Source organism: Caretta caretta, chromosome 6 (genome assembly GCF_965140235.1).
Source record: "Caretta caretta isolate rCarCar2 chromosome 6, rCarCar1.hap1, whole genome shotgun sequence".
NCBI lineage: Eukaryota > Metazoa > Chordata > Testudines > Cheloniidae > Caretta > Caretta caretta.
Window position 1 is genome coordinate 58,830,624 of NC_134211.1, and position 22,488 is coordinate 58,853,111.

Genomic DNA, 22,488 nt, shown 5'->3' on the forward strand with positions numbered 1-22,488 from the left:
GCTGTTTCATAACCATATGTATTTTTTGCACTGAATATCACTTTCTTTCCAAGTTGCTCAAGTATCAGATTTCCTTTTTACAATTGTAACCAACCCCACAGATCTCAGCATCAACAACTAACATACTAAGACTGAAATACAGCTTCCATTTGTTCTAACAGCAATATTTTTAGGCCTTTCCTTTGTCTGCACAAAAAGGTGTGGTGGTGTGGGTGAGAAGAGTTAGGCTGCGCCAAACTGAGCTTTCTGGAAAAGGCTATTATTTATAACCAGGTTAAAAACCCATCATGGAGTAGAGACCAGGATTAACCCATATCTTTTTAACTGTAATAATCCAGTTTAATGCTATATTTGTGGCTGTCCAAACTATCGTAACCTGTTGGCCACCCCTAAATTCAACAGCCGTTGCTAAATTCTGAGTTGGTTAGAATCCAAAGGGGCACGCACACCAGGGCATGTAGAGGCTAGGCAAGTGAATCTGACACTAATGACATCATATGCAATATACGAAGTATATTCAGTATAAAAAGCCCATCCTCCTTGGGAGGAGAAACAAAGGGTTGAATTTGGAGGAGCAGTATTATGTATAGAGCTAATGCTTGTACAGAAATTGTATATTAATGTGGAAGTGTCACACAGCTATTAAGTCTCTATTAAGATTATTTGTGCAAAGTTGTCAAGAATGTGGCTAATAAGTACATCCTCAGCTTAACATCTGGACTTCAGTTATTTCATATTTGGATCCAGAAGACTCCAGTGTAAAATTGCCTTGACGCATCAAATTTTCGTCTTTCCACCAAAGCTGTTCAATAGCTTGTCAGTGTGACCAGGTGCTCAGCATACAGGGACGTTGTGTAAACTTATTTTGGGCAGTTAAATGATGTGTTTCAGGAAGGAATTGAACCATTAACTGTCAAATGGTTGTCTAAATGGGGGATCCAAGTTCCATAGCTTTGATTTGGTGATGGTTGTCCTGCATAACCTCCTTTTCTCTGATGCTGTTTTGCTGGCCCTTATCAACCTGGTATATTTTTAGCTTCCTGCTAGTCCTTAATTCACTCCCTCTTTTTAAGTGGGATATTAAGTTCAGTTTCTGGATCAGACGGAGGTGGGCAGATTCTCAATAAAGTGGATTTGTAACTCTCCCCAGACTCTGTCAGGAGTAAAGAGACAGATTCTAGATAACAAAATATGATGGAGTGTTGAGACATATGAATGTGTGTTGGTGGGTACTGTGTCTCTTTCAAAGAAGAAAGATGCGGGCTCTTTCTTAGTGCTGGTTACAACTAGAGAGCTTGTGCGTTGGGTTTGATATCCTGATCTCTCTCCATAGGTGCTGGAACTAGGGGTGCTGCCTCACCCTCTGGGTTGAAGTGGTTTCCATCGTATATAGGATTTACAATTTGGTACAATGGCTCTTAGCACCTGCATTATACAAATTGTTCCAGTGTCACTGTCTCGCTCCCTGGGTTGTCAGGGCAGAATGAATTAAGCATCTGGGAGGCAGAGGTGTAGAGAGTGCCTCATTTTGCTCTGCAGTGTGCTGTCTGGAAACCCCATCTTGCTATCTTTTGGGACAATCCCAGGGATATTGGGGATACTAAAATGCTTTCCCCAAACTGCTTGTGTGATGCCCTCAAACAATGAAAGACTTAGTATCAGGGGTGAGGGGAGAAAACCAGCCAGTAAGCCTCCTGCTTGAAAGCTGCAGGGTGCTAGAGTTCCAGTAGGGAGGAAATGGGTCTCTGAGGGTAGTGGTAGCAAAGTAGCATCATTTTCTAGTGGACTGGGCCTATATGAATTGTAATATGGACAAATTTATGAAGAGCTGGACAAATTTATGAATGCAATTGTATGATTGGGTAGCTTGTGATGGTAGAGGGGCAGGCTCAGCAGCCAGTTTGTCTCATTTTCAGTTTGTCTTGTGTTCCTAAAAGTTCATCCTTCAGAGTTCAGCTGGCTACCAAACTAGATGATTTGGTGATCCCTTGCCACGTTAAACACTGACTCTGCCATTGACTCACTGTCTGAATTTACAATACTAAGCCTATCTGTGCTCCAGTTTCTTCATCTACAGAGCAGATCTATTCCTTGCTATAGAATTGTGCTCCAGAATCTTTTAATTTTATTCATTATGTATATATATATGACAGGTTGGACAACCCTGCCCCGTGATGCCACCTGATGTACTGGGGTTTCCCTGAGCCCCTCCTGCTCCACTAGCCTGGATTCCCTCTCCCTGTTTTGCTGAATTAGGCTCTCCAGCCTCTTGCAGTACACGCACACAGGTAGGGCCACACCCAGACGAAGACTGAAGTCAGCTCTGTGTGAGAGGATTCACCCAGCACTCATGTGCTCACCTCTTTTGGTGAATAAACCCAAAATAATAGTGTCTTGCGCTGCACAGTGCAAGCTCATAAAAATTTGCCCTCTCCCTCAATGTGAAGAGAAAAAGGCACAACTTCTCCCCCCCCCCCAGTTAGAAATTGCACAAACTGGGTTTAATAATAAACAAAACAAATTTATTAACTATAAAAGGCAGATTTTAAATGATTATAAGGGATAGCAAACAGAACAAAGCAGATTACTGAGCAAATAAAACACACTTACTAAGCTTAAGATCTTTAAGAGACTGGTTTCAAGAAGTAATTTCTCATCCTAAATGTTATTTTAGGCAAGTTGCAGAGTTTCTGTAGCTTAGAGTTCCCGTTATTTCTTCTTAGAGACTGGACCCCTGTCTCAGTCTGGACTCACCTCTGCCTTTCCCCTCAGGTTAATTCATTTGTCCCTTCAGGTACTTTCAGTAGTCCTTCTTGGGTAGGCAGTGGAGGAGATTCCAGATTAACCCCCTCCCCAGCCTTAACAGGGATTTACCTACGGTGGGAAACCTTTGTTTGATCCCCAACCCTCTACAGAGGAAAAGTACCAGCAGTGTCCAAGGTGGTATTTTGTACCCGGTGATCTTATCACCTGACCTGGAGTGTCACAGCTACATCTCTTAGGAAGGAGGGAGACTAGTATCTTCACAGTCTTATAGCTTTTTCCTAATGGCCTATCAAGGCTGTGATGGCCAGTTATCTGGTGGGTGTCTCCCAAATACTCACACAGTTATAATTGTTACATAGTTGATATTCACAACTTTAAATACAAAAATGATACATTCATACAAATTGGATAATCACATTTAGTAATTCATAACCTTTCCAATGATACCTTACAAGACCCATCTTATATAAAATATATCTTAGGCCATATTCATATCATAATCCTATTTCTGTGAAGACTAAGGGGTATAACATCACAATATGTTTCTAGCCCTTGTGATTGCAGAGAGAACCTTGCATATGAGAGCAGTGTAAATTGATGCAGTATTACCTGTCTGATTTTTCAAAGAGCCTGAAACAACAGTCCTAAGAGGTGTGAACTGTCCCATTCATCTCAAACAAGGCCTCATGGGACTCCATAATCCTGTGCTTGTAGAAACTGGTGAACCTTCAAGATGGAAAATTCAGCATTTTTACCATGGAAATCACTATTTTGCTACTTCCAGGAACCTGGCATTTTGTTTTATCTCCCTGTCCTGCTAGGACCTGCTTGCAATTGCATCTTGCTTTCCAGTTTTCCCCCCACAAGAAGGAGTTAATTGGATTACAGTGCAAGCACCCCACATTGTTCTGTGGAGCCAGGCAGCAGCAGGTCAGGGAGCCAGAGCTAGAGTCCAGTTTGCAGTCAGAAAGCTGTGGGAACTGGTAGCATAGGCTGGTGAGCTGGGTAACGTGGAAAAAAGCACAGCAGCTGGGGTGTGAGGGAGATGAATCTCAAAAACAGACCACAAGCACCCTCCATCCCCTTCCCTGGCACACATGGGGAGAAGAAGGTGCTGTGCTAGGGCACTTAGACAATATTCTTGGAGTCAAATCGCCTCTCTCGTTGATTAATTTTATGTCCGAGACTGTTTTCAGCATTGAGCCCTTTGTAGCTCTGTGTGTTTGTGAGGAGATGGGGAATGGGAGGCAATTTAGTGTATCATCATGAAACAACTTTCACCTGGAATTTAAAAGTTGTTGCCATATACTCTAGGGCTTCTTGCTATGGAACTTGGTCTCATTGCACCATGGAGTATAAGGGGCCCTGATAATACCTACAAATCTCATGAGGGTTTAGGTGTGGGCGGTGGGAATTAACTAATATTTGTGTGGTACTCTGACAAGGGAAAATGTGATAGTGTCTGAGAAGATGGTCTCTGAGCATAGCATGAGCCACATACTGAAGAGGGAGGAATTGGATGGGATAGAATGAAAAACAGTCTTTCCCAGTTGCTGTTATCTTAAGAGTGTGACTGAGCTGCACGGACTCATTCCTCCCTCAGGGGACACAGGTGCGCAGAGTTATTTTCTTTAATCACTCACATAAATTAAAATGTGTTCCTTTGCATTAAAATAATTAAATAAAGTTACGCCCTGTATCTTTTATTGCCAGATAAGATCTTTGAACCTTTGGCTTACCATCTTGCTATCAGCTGCAAGGTATTTTTCAGGGTATGCTTAACCCATTCTGCCATTGTAATGAATGTGAAAAGTATTATAGGCAGAGAAATCCCCTGACAGCAGTTAGTGCTAGTGTGAACTTTTAATCATTGTACCCATTCGGGATGCCTCTTTTGAGCTCCACCTACCCCACACCAAGATGAAATGTACCGAGTACGGATGGGGCATGAATTTGGGTTTAAGTGGCTTGCAGAACTCTGATGTGTTTCTAAAGCAGATTGATTGCTGGTAAAGGAGTCATGCCATTGAGTCTGGAATAGTCTGCAGTGTTCTGTCTGGAAACCCCATCTTACTATCTTTTTGCTAGGAGGAAGGCAGCTGCAATGGGGCCCTGAGAGTGATGAAGGGAAAAATGGGAACTGTCATTGGGACAATCCCAAGGATATTGGGGATACTAAAATGCTTTCCCCAAACTGCTTGTGTGATGCCCTCAAACAATGAAAGACTTAGTATTGGGGTGAAGGGAGAAAACCACCCAGTAAGCCTCCTGCTTGGAAGCTGCAGGGTGCTAGAGTTCCAGTAGGGAGGAAATGGGTCTCTGAGGGTAGTGGTAGCAAAGTAGCATCATGGTAAAGAGCAAGCACAGCATCTGCCATCCCTACCCTGAGGATATTTTCCTGCTCTTTTCAGGACAGGCTGCTAATTGCAGTAGTTCTATAATGTACTTGTTTGGGACAGGGGTGTATGCACTGGGAACAGGGTTCGTGTGCACTTTAGATTGGGAATGGTTCTCTTTTGTTTGTTGTGGTTTGTCTCCTGATTGTTGAACTCCTGGATTTGGCAACTCTTCCACTTGCTAAGTGGAGCATCAGCCTAGACTTTTTCTGCTTTGGTTCATTTCAAGCCAACATCAAAGAGGCCACACTATTTCCATTTGGTATCTGCACTGCCTGTGCTCTCCCTACCCTTTTGTGGAAGCAGTGAGATGGTTAATGTATTGTACCAAGTTGTCCCTGCCCCCAGTGCTTATCACAAACAAGTAGCATTCTTTTGTTAGATAATGACAGATCCAGCACTATATCACCCAGCTCTGCACCCAATTCCCTACCTGCCATCCTGAAAACATCCCTTTTGGTGCTTTCAGGAGGACAGAAGTGCTTTGATTTGTGTCTTCCAGAAAATGTTTTCTACAGACCAGCATTTAAAACAATGCACAGTCCCTGAAAGGTGAGGTGGGAGGACCTTGGTAAGGTCTGCAGCAACCCTACTAGACTCCTACCAGTATGGTATTCATAATCTGTGTAAGGAAGGTTGTTGCAATACAGGGCAGAGAAGAGGAATTCAGGGCTTCTAGAGGGACCCTACCAGGCATTTCATGTTGCATGGTTTCAAAACTGGTGGTGCTGCAACCCTCATCTGCCCCCTTCATCTCCAAAACCTAGAAAGATTAAAGAAGGACCACCAGTGCATAAATGAGTAACTCTGTGTAGCCAGAGGGGAGAAGTAACATTCAAGTCAGATATTTCACCAGTCATACTTATTCCCCTGAAGGAATTGCGCGCTACTGTGTGTGTGCAGAATTCATGCCCCTGCTTATTTCTTTGCTTCCCCGCAGAAAAATGACTTTCTGACAGGGAAGCAAAGGGAAGCTGCAGGAGCAGTCACACACCACTCCCTAGCTGCACGGTACATTGCTTCAGGCATCTGGAGCAGCCAGCAGAGATGAAAATCACTGCAGGGCTGCGGACACCCAGCCAGTGGCTCCTACACTGAACCAGGATCAGCTGCTAGTCCCAGCTGGGCTGGAGGCAGGCGAGAACGGGACTTCCCCATCCCCTGCAAGGAGTGGTTGGGCTTGTGTTAGACCCACCTCAAGAAGCCTCCCCCAGCTGCAGGAAGCTCAGCATCTTCCCCTGTGTCCTGCCCCCACCGCTCTTCAGCTGCTCCCCCATCCACCCAACCCTCACGCATCCAGACCTCCCATACCCAGACACCCCTGCCAATCCTCACCCTGTACACCCAGAACCGCCCTAGCCCTCCATACCCAAACCCCACCCCATTGAACCTCAACCCCTTAATCTGTAGCCCCCTGCACCCAGACTTCCTGCACTCAGACCCCTACCCCACCAAGCCCCACTTCCCCAGCACTCAGACTCCCCCTGCTGAGACCCCAGCACCCAGACCCCTCTGCTGAGCCCCAATCACTTTCACCTGGAAGCGCCTGCAGAATCCCATTGTCCCTGCACCTGGACCCCCCACCCCCCAATGAGCCTCTGTGCATCCAGATCCTCCCTCACCTAGACCCCCCACTGAACTGCCTGCACCCAGATTGTCCCACACAGAATCCTCTCACCCCACACCTGGATCCCACCACACTGAGCCCCTCCACACTTGGATTCTGCCTGGTTAAGCCTCCCTGCCCCACACTTGGTGCACTTGGCACAGAGGGGCAGGGCCCCAGGGTGTTTCTGGGGCAGGCCCAGGCCTTGTGCTGTGTCAGGGTTGAGTGTAGCCTCACCACTGAGTCCGTGTCCCGGCAGTAGGGAGGCTGCAGGGTGATCTCTCTCCTTCATGGAGCCAGTGGCCTGTGCTCCACTGTCATGCTGGAGCCTCTGCGTTTATTGAAAAATAAAACTTGCAGAATCTCAAAAGATTGTGTGCAGAATTCTTAATTTTTTTATGCAGAACTTTTACTTTTTTGGCACAATGCCCTCAGGAGTAATACTTAACAGAATGAGAACCTCTGCTTGTCTCTCTCTATGCGATGAGAACAAGTGCTAATAGTCAGGCAAGGATGAACACTAATAGCCTGGCCTGGCTCTGGGCTTTGCAAGCCCCTTGTATTCTAATCTCTCTCTTGCTCTTTTGTTTGTAGCTCAGAGACATGTCCTCACGTACATGGAGGATGCAGTGAGCCAGCTGCTGGAGAACAGAGAAGATATTAGTCAGTATGGCATTGCCAGATTCTTCACTGAATAGTAAGTATATCAGGAGTCTGCCAATAGGACCACCCTGGGGGAGGCTCTTGGAAGCAGGCAGGGTACATGGAGAATGGAACTGGATACATGCTGATTATGTTGTGGCAGTGAATATTGGAGTTGAGTAGGTTAGCCAAGGGCTGCCTGAGCATGTTTCAGAGACGTGCTTATTCAGGACAATGGGTCAAATTCAGACCTGATTTAAAAGCGGGGCAACTCCTGTTGGCTTCACCAGTTGTGCTTACTTATTCTGAGGCTGAATTTGGCCCAGATAGGGCTTCTATTCTCTGTTTTACTACTGTATCTGGGTCATCATATAATATCTATCTTTGATAGTAATTTATTTTTTTAATTCATGCTCTCATTCACAGACACGGAAAAAGGGGAAGTCTCTAGTTGTACCAGCAGTACACTCTTTCCCATTGAAGACTGTAGTGGGACTGGGCAGATGTTCTGAAAGAAAATGGGTTGGGACAGAGAGAGGAAGGTTACATCTTAATATCTTGAGACTGACTCTTGCTGAGCTGCCAAGCCAGGCTCCAGGCCCTCTTCTTTTTCATAGTCCCAAACAGAGCAGAGGGGATATGGGACATATTGCAAGGTCTCTGTGTATAGTAGCTCTCTTTAGTAGATGGATCTGTGGTAAGAGTACTGGTTCCCTGTGATACCTCCTCCCTCTGGTTCCCATCAGTGTCCTTGCTAATGTGCTCACTTTATCCTCCTCTCTCTGTGAATTATCCATTTTGCTGTTCAGTCTTGTCCCAGCTATTCTTTTTGTTTTGTAAAAAGAAAAGGAGGACTTGTGGCACCTTAGAGACTAGCAAATTTATTTGAGCATAAGCTTTCGTGAGCTACAGATCACTTCATCAGATGCATAAATTTGTTAGTCTCTAAGGTGCCACAGGTCCTCCTTTTCTTTTTGCGGATACAGACTAGCATGGCTGCTACTCTGAAACCTGTGTTTTTGTTTTGTGTCTGTGATGGGGAATACAAACCCCACTCTGGGCAGCCAGGGGTTAAGGAACTGCTCTGGGCTCAGACAACCCCAGCCTGCCTGTAGGAAATGCTCTAACTGGAGGAGGAGTTAAAAGGCAGGGGAGCAGCTCATTTGGTGGCAGACCAGGGAAGAGAGTAGACCTGCAACCCCAGCATAGGAGAGCTGAGGGAAAGGCAGAATCTCTCCTGAAGACAACTGCCCAAAGGTCCCTCCCTGAGGGAGGGGATGACCTGCTACAGAGACAGCCTGAGAGGGAAGCAGTCCCCCCTCCCTCTCATATGGACTCAGAGTTTTGTTAATTCCTCTTTACTTTGTTTGGACTACCCCAGCAGGGGAAATCCCTATGCCTGAGCTGGCCCAGGAGGGTGGGCCATAGTTCAGAAGGAGGCAGTTGCTGCCTGAGAGAGGAAGAGAGCTACCATAGTACATGCTACCTCCAGAAGGTGCCTTGTGATGAGAGAATGCCCTTCATGCCACCTTAACCCAGATAACGACTTTGGGACAGTTGCAGGGGGGTGATAGGAAGTGGCCCAGGGAGAGCAGCCTTAAGCAGCCCCTGGCTCAGCTCACTGATAGCCCTCAAAGGGCTGTGGGTTGGAGCCTCATGGAGTGGGCTCGGGCTCTCCTACCAACATCCTCCCTGCAGGTCATGAGCATAACCCCGACCACTAGGCAAAGCTACCAACCAACCTCCAAGCGAGGACCATCACAGTCTGGTTCTTGTAAAGCTCCATTTTATTTGCTTGGCATGCTGTTGCCTGGCTCTTCCAGACTCAATAACCATTATATATGGCTCAGCATAGCCACAATGGTGATGATCACTGATCTCAAGAGACCCCAGAAACCCAGATTAGGAGGAAGAAGGTGAGGGGCTGCACCAAAATCTCTGCATTTGTAGAACATTCACCTTTCAAACGTAACAGCTTTATTCTGTAGAGAACCTTTTGTACAAACTGTCTCCGAACATACATCCCACAGCAACACAATACAAATGTGGGTTTGATTCATTGGGATGCCTCCTCGTAGTATAGGCTGATGTGTTCTGGTGGTATAGATCACTGCTAACTGTGTTCTGATTGGCTAGACAGCAGTTACAAGCTTCCCTGTTTTGGCCAAGATCAGTGTCAATTCAGAAACCTCAACCAAAATCACATAATTGATTTGGACAGCAGAGCTCCTCTGTATCAGACATTGTCCAATACCAGATGCCTCAGATAGAAATGTAAAATACTGCATGGTGGATTATTATAAAATAACCTGCCTGTAGGTTAAATTTATTTCTAACACATATCATCTTGTAGTTGATTTATGCTCTGAAGCATATGGATTTATATCGCTTTATAAAATTATCTTTTGTAACATAACTGTGGATGGTCTCCTTATCCGTGTAGCGGCCAGCCCTCTTTTGGAATTTTATTTAGCTTATAGCTTCAGTGATATATAATGGCAGTGAGTTCTGCAGGTAGATTATACATTCACTGCAATCATCCTACTAGTAATTACTGTATTTATAAAGCACCCTACCCAGGTGGCCTACATATAAAAACAATATACAATTCAATAAAAACATAGGTGATCCTTAAAAGTCCAGCCTCTTAAAAATAGAAGTAAAACTAACTGAGATGTAGCAAAATGCAAGATTAAAGGGGACAAAGAGATATGCATGGAAGATAGTATGTGTCACGTTGATTCCATATTTATAAAGACACCTAGGAAAGAAGATTTTAAGATGTTTTTAAAAGTAGTGTGGGGAAGAGAATAAGAAATGTCTGGAGGAGGGATTTACAGCCTCAGTTAATGTCTGATTTCTTGCTGACCAAAGATGTTATGGTGGAATCCCTAAAAGACAGCTGGTACCAGAGCACAGACCTTCTTCAAGGTGAAGTTCAACAAGGACATCTTGTATGTGTTGTGGTCCTCACCCTTCTGGGTTTTAACAAACAAGTGGTGCCAGCCTCTCCTCCCTCTGCCCCATTATGGGAAAAGACAGTGGGTTTTGGGTTTAAAAATCAAGCAAAATTAATGTAAATGCAATTCCAGGGGGCATTACAAGTTCTGGCATTGTGCTCAGTAGTGTAGAAAATAAAAAAGACATGAACCCTGAATTCAAGTTGTCTGTCTTGATTCGAAAATGGAAAATGAATTTTTATCTTATTTGTGTATTGTGATGTTTTGTAGAAATTGATTTCTCCAAGGGAGGGAGAAAGAGAAATTAAAATCCATTGTTAGGTGCTGTCGTTGGATTCAGACTAGTACATAGTGGGAGGTGATGGGGGGGAACCTTTGCTTGCTTTGACAGGAGCTCCAGCAACTCCTTCATTGGTGGTAAGTCTTTAGTGGCTAGTTGAAGGCCTCTTACTTGCAGATTGACTGTCAGAAAGCAATGAAAGTTTGAGCCACTGGCCTTTTTGCTGGGAGTGTGGCTAGGTTGTGCTTAGATGTCTGAAGGACGCTTTTTTCCTTCTCCAGGCCCAATCTTGATTCTGAATCTTGATTTGGTGAAAGGGGTTAACGCTTCCTTCCCTCCCCCCAGGTTTAACTCTAAAAATAGTCCCTCTGTATGAACAGCCAGTGTCAAGAATACAGGGTGCCTATAACACAATCATGGGTACTTCTCTGTCCTGAACAAGTTGCTGTGATGGAAGTGTGGTGCTTCCTATTGATACCCAAGGTTGTGAGGCACCTCATCACCACCTGCCCTTAGCGTGAAGAAGGGCCCTTGTCGGCTCCCTGAATTTACTGGTTACTGGCAACACAAGCACTTCCCTTTATGCCTCTGCAGGTCCCACTTTCTCCAACCCCTGAGTTCCCTGAATTTCCCGCTGCAGTGTCCAGACCCTGATCACTGGACACACACAGTCATCAGACCTGCCTATCCCAAAGGAACAATACACCACAGCTTACCAGTTACACCATAGAACATAGCTCCAATTAACACACAGCCCTTAGATTTGTTTATAGAGAGAACAAGTATAAATTTAACAAAGAACAGAGATTCAAATCATAGAAAGCAAGAATATTGGAAACAAAAGGTTACATATAAAATGAAATCACAGCATGCATACTAGAGGCTAATCTTAACTATCAAGATCCCTTGTCTCATTAAGTTTAGCTCACCCCAAGCCTGGCTGTGATCTTTTTTTCATGATGTATACAGTGGAAAATACAGTAGGAAGATAGATATATAGATAGAGAACATGAAAAAATGGGGGTTGCCATACCAACTCTAAAGAGACTAATAGATTAAGCTGGGCTATTATCAGCAGGAAGAAAAAAAAGCTTTTGTAGTCATAATCAGGATGGCCCATTTCACACAGTTGACAAGAAGGTGTGAGTAACAGTAGGGGGAAAATTAGCCTGGGGTAATAGTTTTTAGTTTGTGTAATGACTCATCCACTCCCAGTCTTTATTCAGGCCTAATTTAATGGTGTCCAGTTTGCAAATTAATTTCAACTCTGCAATTTCTCGTTGGAGTCTATTTTGGAAGGTTTTTGTTGTTGAATAATTGCGACTTTTAGGTCTGTAATTGAGTGTCCAGGGAGGTTGAAGTGTTCTCCAACTGGTTTTTGAATGTTATAATTCTTGACGTCTGATTTGTGTCCATTTATTCTTTTGTGTAGAGACTGTCCAGTTTGGCCAATGTACATGGCAGAGGGGCATTGTTGGCACATGATGGCATATATCACATGGGTAGATGTGCAGGTGAACGAGCCTTTGATAGTGTGGCTGATGTGATGCATCTGATGAAGTGGGCTTTAGCCCACGAAAGCTTATGCTCAAATAAATTTGTTAGTCTCTAAGGTGCCATAGGTGGTACTCGTTGTTGTTGCTGATACAGACTAACACAGCTACCACTCTGAAACCATTTTTCATCATGCAAACACAATGTCAGTTCACTTCCTAGGTGGAAGACCTTGGGTGTCTCCATGCCTTCTCCTAGTATATCAGACTACTTCTTGGATCTTAGTCATGAATTAGACATCCTCCTGCTGTGTGTTCCTTCCTTCCTGTAGATTTTGTGATCTCCTCGACTTCACAATCTTGATTAGCTGGTGATTCTATATGCAAATAGATTTCCATTGTAAGACACACAACGGTCAGCCAGGGAGATAAGTGCCTCCTATCCCTTGTCTGGACAGAATCTGTTTTTCACCTTTTGGTGACTTGTCTTACATTTTAAGAACACAGTTTGTAGTGTACACACACACACATCCTTACATATTAGCTGTAGAAACATTTCACAATGGTTCTGATAATCCATGTGACACAGGCTTTCAGTAGAGACCTTACGTAACACTCTTTGGCAGCCTAGTATGTAACTACCAGACCCAGGAGATCCCTGTAATCCTTCTGCATGCCTGTGCCCTCTGTTAGTTGGCATCAAGAGGTCCTTGGATCACAAGTAATCCCCTGCTAAGAGGGGATTGCATGATTGGATCCATGTCAGAAAGTTTATTGGGACAAATGAAGGTGCAGATTGTGCAAATGATACAGGTCGGAGACACCATACTGTTTCTGATGCATATGGCTTTCTTTGAAAAGTGATGTTCAGATTGTTAACCTTCCTTATCAACTCTGAACAAGTTCTCTCAATAAGCAAGGACTTGAAGGAAGAGAGAGAGAGAAAGACTATGACCTCCGCCTATCAACCAGACTTCTGTTTTGTTAGGGTTGAGAGTGAGGAGGCTATGACACATCCAGCTGGCATTATCCGGGCACTCTTCCAGAGCAGATTTGGTTTGCATCTCCTTTCAAGTTCACTCCTCGGGGCCTTTTTAAACTTCTGGTCATCAGTAACTTAAAAATTGAATGACGATGAAAGAACCCCTCCCTACCTCTTTGAAACTGCTCTTAGAATGTTTCTATGCAGTATTTCTTCATGTTAGATCCTGCTGCCCAGCCCCTCTCATCTCCTCCCATTCTGCTCTTGGCCCACCCTGGCCTACGGTACTCTTTTGGTTCTTGGTATTTTCAAACAAATCTGATTTGTGCCTGTAAATGTGAAGCCATTGTAGAACATGAGTGTTTGCCAGTGTGTGCAGCTTTGTAAGATTGAGATGCCCTGAGCTGAGTTCATGTTTCCCTGACACACCTGAAAAGGGGATATGAAATACCAGAGCGCTTTTGTGTTCATGTTGAATACTCCATAGAGCTGCTGACTATTTCCATAGGACAGGAAGAAGTTATCAGATGCTTCTGTCCCTTTTTCTCTGGTAATTAAAGTAGAACTTGCCATTGTTGCAGTCTTATGCTAAGGCTGGAGAGGCCGCAAGCCACACTCAGTGCCCCAGTATCAGAACAGAAATAGACTAAGAAGTAATTCTGATAGTTGTGAAAGTGCTCAATGTAGGATATATGAAATGTGGGAGATTGCTCCTTTAAAGTGGAGAATAATTGACCAGAAGGAGGGACCTAGATATTAGCAGAGTAGTGAGCTGCCTATCATTGGAAAATAACTTATTCTGGTTCTCCAATCTCACCTGCTTCCCTTGCCCTCTGGAATCCCCCATACAGGCAAGGTCAGGTTGTGCCCAGTGGTTTACAGTTAGCATATGTCTACATTGAAATTGGGAGGTGTGTTTGCAGCATGTGTAGACATACCCAAGCTCATTTAGATCTAGCTAGACCAAAGCTATCTTGAGCAACAATAGTGGAGCTGAGGCAGCACGGGTGGGGGGCATGAGCTAGCCATGCCTGCCCAGGATCCTGAGTAAATACTCAAGTGGGCACTGCCTGTACTGCCCACTGTTGTTGTTACTCAAACTAGCTTGAACGAGATCAAAGCTAGTTCAGGTATACCTATGTGCTGCAATCACACTCCCAGTTGTGGAATAGACCAGGGATCGGCAACCTTTGGCACACAGCCTGCCAGGGAAAGCCCCTGGCAGACTGGGACAGTTTGTTTACCTGCCACGTCTGCAAGTTCAGCCGATGACAGCTTCCACTGGGTGTGGTTCACCGTCCCAGGCCAATGGGGGCTGCAGGAAGCGACGGCCAGCACATCCCTCAGCCCGCACCGCTTACCACAGCCCCATTGGCCTGGAGGGGTGAACCGCGGCCAGTGGGAGCTGCCATCGGGAAATCTTCAGGGCACTGATGATCCACCAGACTTTAGGTGGGAGAGAAACCCTCAGAGCTGAACAGCCCGATTGCTGTCATAATTAAAACTATTTAGCGAGATTGGAAGCTTTGTTTTAAATTTTGATTCACATTTTCAGGGATTGATGAGGCTCTTGAATTTCTCCCACATGATCTATGCCAGGGAGCCCCAAAGCATATACGCCCAGTTTTTCCTTCTCTCTCACTCAAATATAATCTCCAACTATTGCAAAGATGACAATATTCACTCAGCTCCTCAAACACCCACCAGGTCCCTGCATCTCTTCTGCTCTAGTGAGGAAATGACAGGGTTATGACATGTGGACTGCCTGGCTGCAGTGAGCCATGTGACAGATGTAAAATTACTGCTGTCACCAACTTGGCTGTGAAACAAGCCTTTTGGCTAGAAATCTCCACTGGAATTGTGTGCTGCTGATTCTTGACAGGTCTGCTGCTGTGTTAGCTGTGGTTCCCTGCTCCCTAAGGGCACTGCTGGCTGGAAGAAATCTGCCACTCCTTCACTCTCCAGTTATCTGTGGAAAGAGGCTGATAGTCACATGAAGACAGGCAGTTCTGCTCCTGTGTTTAAGGTGTCAGAGTAATGGTGGATTGCAGCACATGTGAATAAGCCACTCAGAGAGAGAGAGAGAGAGAGGATCTAACTCAGCCCTTTGAAAATCTTGCCACAGAGCATGGTAGAGAAGGGGTTGCCGCCTCTGCAATGTACTCATGTTACTTCCAACGGTTCCAATGGACAGAAGACTTGCAGTGGAATGGGAAGGTCACTGTATCTTTGTCTTGGTTAAAGATGGGGGACAATTATTTGCTTCCTTCAGAAACTGAATTTCAGTTTACCACCTCTGCTTTTTGAAAACATTTTTCCTAGTGAAGGTTTATACAAATGTTCATGGAAATGGATTTGGGACTTGTAGCTCAGATTCACTTTGTGACAGAACTAAACTAGTTTCAGGCACAAGGAATAGATTTGCTGTCTGAATGGAGACCCATATGCTATAGAATAGTTTGATAGCAGCAACTTCCACATCCCACATACAGGGTGATGAAACCCTCATTTAACTTTTGTGTTGCTTCCTCCTTAGCAGTGTCCCAGTAAGTAGTGGACTATTAAACTAGGTAAATACACTGTCCTTGTCTATGGCAGGTTGCTTTATGTTCATTGGAATAACACACAGCAATTTTCCAGTACAGATTTTATGTTTTCCAAAATATATTTACAAAATATTGGAAAATGGGGCTGGTACTTCCCACTTATTTGCAGATTTTATATGTGAACAAACATCCAGATGAATCCAGCTATGTGTAATCAAATAAATCAAAAAAGAGAAATTATTCTGACTTGTTGACTGGGAGTGCTAGATTGTCAAGTGTCATTGTCCAAAACCTAAGGTTAGTTCTCCAGATCTGTCTGTGACCCCTCATTTATTAACTTGTGCTTTCTATGTAAAGATAACTGCTGAAAGGTCTGTGCACATGCACTCTGTCTCTCATGTTGTTTTTCTTCTCAGAGAGAAAAGGAGTTCTTGTGGCACCTTAGAGACTAACCAATTTATTTGAGCATGAGCTTTCGTGAGCTACAGCTCACTTCATCGGATGCATACCGTGGAAACTGCAGCAGACTTTATATACACACAGAGAATATGAAACAATACCTCCTCCCACCCCACTGTCCTGCTGGTAATAGCTTATCTAAAGTGATCATCAGGTTGGGCCATTTCCAGCACAAATCCAGGTTTTCTCACAAGAAACATATCCTATCACAAGACTATCTACCACAGGCTGCTTTGCAATAATCATCAGAACATATGTCCCAAAGTTCTTCCATAGCTGAAGAAAAGGACTTGTTCTGTCAGCAACTCAAAAGGGTCATCAATAAGCTAGCACTGAGAGAAAACTCCATCTATGTGGAGATCTCAACAATAGAGCCAGCTCAGTTTGGTCACCAAGGAGTAGGAAAAATAATGAGAAGGGGCAAAGACTCCTGGAGCTCTGAACCCACCTAGGACTGTGCATTACCAACATCTGCTTCCAAGGTGGTCATCACCAGAAAGTTTCTTGGAGGCACCCCAAATGTGGACACAGGTACAACTGTATTTAATTGTCACCTGTAGAAAAAAACTACAGAATGTTCTACATACTGTTTTCACAGTGCAGACTGTGACACAGACCATGTGCTTATATGCTGCACATAAGCCTTTCACTATGGAAATTCCATCATACCAAATAAAACTGTTGCCTATGCATTAACAGCAACAACACAAAAGACCAAGGAAGGTCTCTCCAATTCATTATGAATCTCTGGAAAGCTATGTCATTGATTTGTGTCTCCCCCATTGAATGCAGATGCATCATGGAACATGCACAGAATGAATATCTACATACTGCAACCTTAGCTCTCGGTAAAAGCTCTGTACAAGATAGATGGGTTTGCAGCATACTCTGAAGAAATGGTTGCAGGTGTTGGTGGAGATATGCTGTGCATTTTGCTTCAAACATGAACCCTTCTCCTGATATGTGTGGTAACTGCAGATTGGCTAAGAGTGCATTGTCACAAACCTCAAATCAATGTGCTCAATCATATTGGCTCAATCTGTACGAAAAGGTGTAAACATCCATTGAGAATGGAGATCTAAGAGGTATGTATGATGAAATCAAGAAAGAAATAGATTCTTCAGTCAAGAAGGCTGTCCCACTCAAGTCACTTAATGGAGACATCATTGAAGAAGAAAACAGACGCAACACTGGGTGGAACACTATTGCAAACTCTATTCAAGTGAAAGCTCTGCTTCAGAAACAGTGGTAAATGCGAGTCCCCATGCTCCAGACTGTTGAGGAGCTTGATATAGAACTGCCTATAAATGAGCTTGAAAAGGCATCTGTCTCCCAAGCACCAGGAAAGGCTACAGGAAAAGATGGAATTCCAGCTAAAGTACTGAAACAAAGGAGGACCGGTTGTGCTTAACCATCTGCATAATGGCTTGCTTGCTTGCTGAAGGGAAGGACGGGTACCAGAAGACATGAGGATATCAACAGCATAACATATAAGAACAGAGACTATCAGAGTGATTGCAACAGCTACAGAGAAATCTCCATCCTCAATGTTCCTGGTAAGGCATTTGCATGGATCATTCTCAAAAGACTGCAAGTTCTTGCTGAATGCATATATCCAAAGAGTTAGTGTCACTTCTGTGCTGGTACGTCAATGATTGACATAGTCTTTGCACTTAGTCAGTTTCTAGAAAAGTGTCAAGAATAAGGAAAACGTCTCTACATTGCCTTCATAGCTCTTATAAAGGTTTTGACCTGGTCATCAGGAAGGTCCTTTTCCACTTGCTAGAGAGAATCGGTTGCCCCCAAGTCTTCCTCAGTCTGATTCGATCCTTCAGTGATGGCATGAAGGCTACAGTCCAGTATGATGGTGATCAATCTGACAGCTTTGAAAACTATAGTGGTGTCCAACAGGGATGTGTTTTGGCACAAAAACACTTTGATATATTCTTCTCTTTATTGCTTTGTCATGCTTTCTCAAGTAGCAGCAAGAGTGTACGTCTCCATACAAGATCACGCATGTTCTGTTTATGTGGTCACTTCTCTGTAGTGACTTACTTCAGAGATGGACACAGTCAAACGTTTCATAGACTAACACCTTGTGTTCTCTTTTTAGATTTAAGTTGGATGTTTGTTTCATTACCATCTTTGTGAATATCCTACTGGTCCTCAAGATCTGTGTATTGGAGGGTTCTTTCTCTGTCTTGCAATTTTGACTGTAGAGCTCTTCTTTCCTTCAATTTGTGATGTTGGAGAAGTGAAGGTGCTCTTGGGCCGTACATGGTGAACAGCAACTATCTCAGTTGTCCTCCCTCCACTGAACAAGTATAGTGAGGAACTCATCCTAATGCAAAGCAAAAAAAAGACATTCCACATGAGGTCATTGCTCAGCAGCATACCTCCATACTGGCAGCTCATTCTGTGAAGCCATTTATCTCTGCTCATCTTCTGTACTAATGGAATGCATAGAAAAATAGGATGACCAGATAGCAAGTGTGAAAAATTGAGACAGTGGATGGGAGGGGGTAATAGGTGCCTATATAAAACAAAGCCCTAAATATTAGGACTGTCCCTATAAAACTGGGATATCTGGTCACGCTGTAGAAAAACCACATGGCAAAAAGGTAAATAGATGTACATCCTTAACCAGACATGGTGGGAATATTTTACAGCCTTTGACACACCATCTGTACTACTATGTGTAAAGCAATGATCTTCCCTTTGTATGCTCGTTGTGTTCCTTGGGCCTGCTATTTGTTGTTCACTATTTCTAGCCTTTTGGCCCTTGCTGCTATCTGCAGCCTTTGGATCTCTAACTTGACCGGTCTGAGCTTTATGGCTGCCTCTCTGGAATAGGTACCAGGCTGGTTCTATAAGTCTGCACTTCCCTCGGTCTCAGGCCTGTGGATGGATCATTCAGATCTTCTGACTGTTTGTCCCATGAGTTGAGATCTCATCCTATCCACATTTCTCTCTGCAGCATTCAAGCCATGAGCTGTACACAGTCTTTCTAAATATTGCCTGTTAAGTTTAGTTTGTCTTTGGTTTACTCATTCTGGTCTTCTTTTGTTCTGTTTCCCTTATCTGGAATGAACAGATGATAATAATAAACTGTAAACTTTTGCGTTTTGTTTCCAACCTTCTCCCTTGTTAATCTCTCAGTATCTGGTATAAAAGTATCCAGGGTGTGACACTTAACTAACCAGCAATTTTGGGTGTGGATCCTACTGACTAAGCCACTTCCCAAGGATACCCAGAGTTGTAGGGCACATCACTACTACCTGCCCTTAGCATGAGAGCCTTGTCTGAGCCTGCCAGGGGTCAGCTTCCTGACATCACCAGCCAAAGGCAACACAAGCATTTGCCTCTCAGCCCACATGGGCTCTGCTGTTCCTCTGCAGGTTAGTAATAGGCACACTCCAACCCCTGCGTCCTTTGAGCATCTCCCTGGAGATCAACCCCTGATCCATTGGACGCTCACAGAACTACAGATCCTCTGTTCCCAAAGAAACAGTTCAGGTTACCAGTTATAGGATAGAACGTAGCTTCACTTAACACACAGCACTTAGGATTTGTCGATAGCAAGTATAAGTTTATTTAACAAAAAAAAATATTCAACTGATAAGCAGGAATACTGGAAACAAAGGTTTAGATATAAAATCATAACACATTCTAGAGCTTAAACTTAACTAATAGGACATTATGTCATAAGAGCAAAAACTGTCCCCAAATCCTTCCAGTATATTACAACCAAGCTTGATTGGGATCTTCCATTCATGAAGCAAGCCCACTGACAGCTTACTTCCTAAGTGAGACACTAGGGTGACCCTTTGCAGCCCCTGATATATCAACACAATCCTTTGATCTTTCTTTACTCATAAACTGGACACCTTCCTGCTGTGTTCTTTCCTGTAGATTTTGCAGTCTTGTTAATTTCTTAATCTTGATTAGCTAGTGGTTTAGCATTCAGATAGGTATCCATTGTGAAGTACACAATACTCAGTTGCATATAACCAAACAGATAAGTGCCTCCTGCCTGTGTGAAAGGAACATGTTTTGTCACCTTCTGGTGACCGGTTTTAACTCACAGACCTTGAGAAAGTAATTTCTAGTCGAGGTGTATAACTCCCTTAAATATTATCCTTACATGCATTTCACAATGATTATGATGACCAGTGTGTCACTGGCTCTCAGTAGACCTCATATGTCACCTTTTAGTGAATTATTATGCACAAAACTGATGCAGGAGTCCCTGTAAATGTGTATGCATCCCTGTGTTGTCTGCCAGTTCGCATCAAGAGATTCCTGGGTCACATTCGCTCACATGCCATATGGAGCGGATTCTCTACAGTTATCTGTATGTATGTTCTGAAGGACTTTGCCATTAAGCCACCAAAGGTATATTCAAATCAGCAGCACTACATATGAAAAAGTAGGAGCAACAGGTAATTTGATAGTTTTTTTTAATCGTGTTTAGGATGGCTTTTGCATGATTCTTTAGAACGTGTTTTATTGTTTTCTGGGAGGGAGACATTGTGGAACGCATTGTCCCATCTAGAAGGAGACACAGCAGGATTAGTTGATCAAGTTTCCTTCCAGCCACATGCAGCATGAGCGATTATTGATGGAGCCAGGAGATGGCATCTTCCTGATTTGCTATGGTTTCAGAGCACTGTAAGCAGAAAGCCTCCAGTTCTTTGGGGTTTTCAGATTTCCCAGAACTAGACAAGGAAACATGTTTAAAGAATGATACAAAACCAAAGTGAAAAATCATAATTTTCAAGACAAGTCAGTCAGTTCACAACAGAAACCAGGAAGCAGTAGTGAGTTTAGAGCTTCTTACCTAAATAAATTTCTCCAAGTGCAGAGTTAGCATTAACATCAGCAATGAGGACTGTATCTGTACCAGGGAATTTTAGCAACGTTCAATTGACAATGGGAACACCAAGAGTTGATAAAGCCTTGTCTGTGATATGGCTCCTATCAGGGTAACTGAACAGGTGGTTGGTAGCACCCACAGTGCAAGCGTGGGAGCAACATGTTTGTCTGTACAGGGTCCTACCTTGTCTCATCATGGTTATTTGTATTGCAGTAGTGCCTTAGGTCATCCAAATCATGGTGCAACCATGCTGGTATAGTTTTATGCTGATTAACAAGTGGTTAATTGTAAAACATGGCAATCCAGTCTTGAGCGCTCTGTCCCATGATCAGAGGACAAAAACAACTCAGTACAAGATGAGACTAAGCATACAGGTCACTGCTCTTGGGAATACACAGGTCATAGACTTGTAGGACTGGAAGGGACCTTGAGAGGTCTTCTAGTCCAGTCCTCTGTACTCAAGGTAGGGCTAAGTATTATCTAGACCATCCCTGATAGGTGTTTCTCTAATCTTAATCTCCAATGATGGAGATTCCACAACTTCCCTAAGAAATGTATTCCAGCGCTTAACTACCCTGACAGTTAAGAATTTTTTCCTAATGTCCAGCCAAAACCTCCCTTGCTGCAATTTAAGCCCATTGCTTCTAGTCCTATCCTCAGAGGTTAATAAAAACAGTTTTTCTTCTTCCTCCTTGTAACAACCTTTTACATACTTGAAAACTGTTATCATGTCCCCTGCTTCAGTCCTCTCTTCTCCAGACTAACCAAACCCAATTTTTTTCAGTCTTCCCTCATAGGTTGTTTTCTAGACCTTTAATCATTTTTGTTGTTCTTCTCTGGACTTTCTCCAATTTGTCCACATCTTTCCTGAAATGTGGCACCCAGAACTGGACACAATACTCTAGTTGAGGCCTAATCAGCGCGGAGTACAACAGAAAAATTACTACTTTTTGTCTTGCTTACGACGCTCCTGTTAAAAATCCCAGAATGATGTTTCCTTTTTTTGCAACAGTGTTACACTATTGACTCATATTTAGCTTGTAATCCACTATGACCCCCAGATCCCTTCCCACAGTACTCCTTCCTAGGCAGTCGTTTCTCATTCTCCATTTGTGCAATAGATTTGTTCCTTGTTAAGTGGAGTACTTTGCAGTTGTCCTTATTGAATTTCACTTTGTTTACTTCAGGCCATTTCTCCAGTTTGTCCAGATAATTTTGAATTTTAATCCTATCGTCCAAAGCACTTGCAACCCCTTCCAGATTCATATTGTTCGCAAATTTTATAAGTGTACTTTCTGTGCCATTATCTAAATCATTTATGAAGATATTGAACAGAACCGGACCCAGAACTGGTCCCTGCGGGACCCCACTTAATATCCCCTTCCAGCTCAGCTATGAACCACTGATAACTACTCTCTGGGATTAGTTTTACAATCAATTCTACACCCACTTCATCATAACTCCATCTAGGCTGTATTTCCG

The 22,488-nt window shown here is 43.7% G+C and overlaps 1 protein-coding gene across 1 annotated transcript in view; it reads left to right on the top strand.

Annotated features, from left to right (window-relative positions):
* CSTPP1 (centriolar satellite-associated tubulin polyglutamylase complex regulator 1) overlaps positions 1 to 22,488 on the top strand; it is a 145,180-nt gene that overhangs the window by 14,991 nt on the left and 107,701 nt on the right. Inside the window, exon 2 of the mRNA XM_048852117.2 lies at positions 7,363 to 7,465. Within this exon, the coding sequence (XP_048708074.1) occupies positions 7,363 to 7,465 (103 nt within the window). The remainder of the gene's footprint in view (positions 1 to 7,362; positions 7,466 to 22,488) is intronic.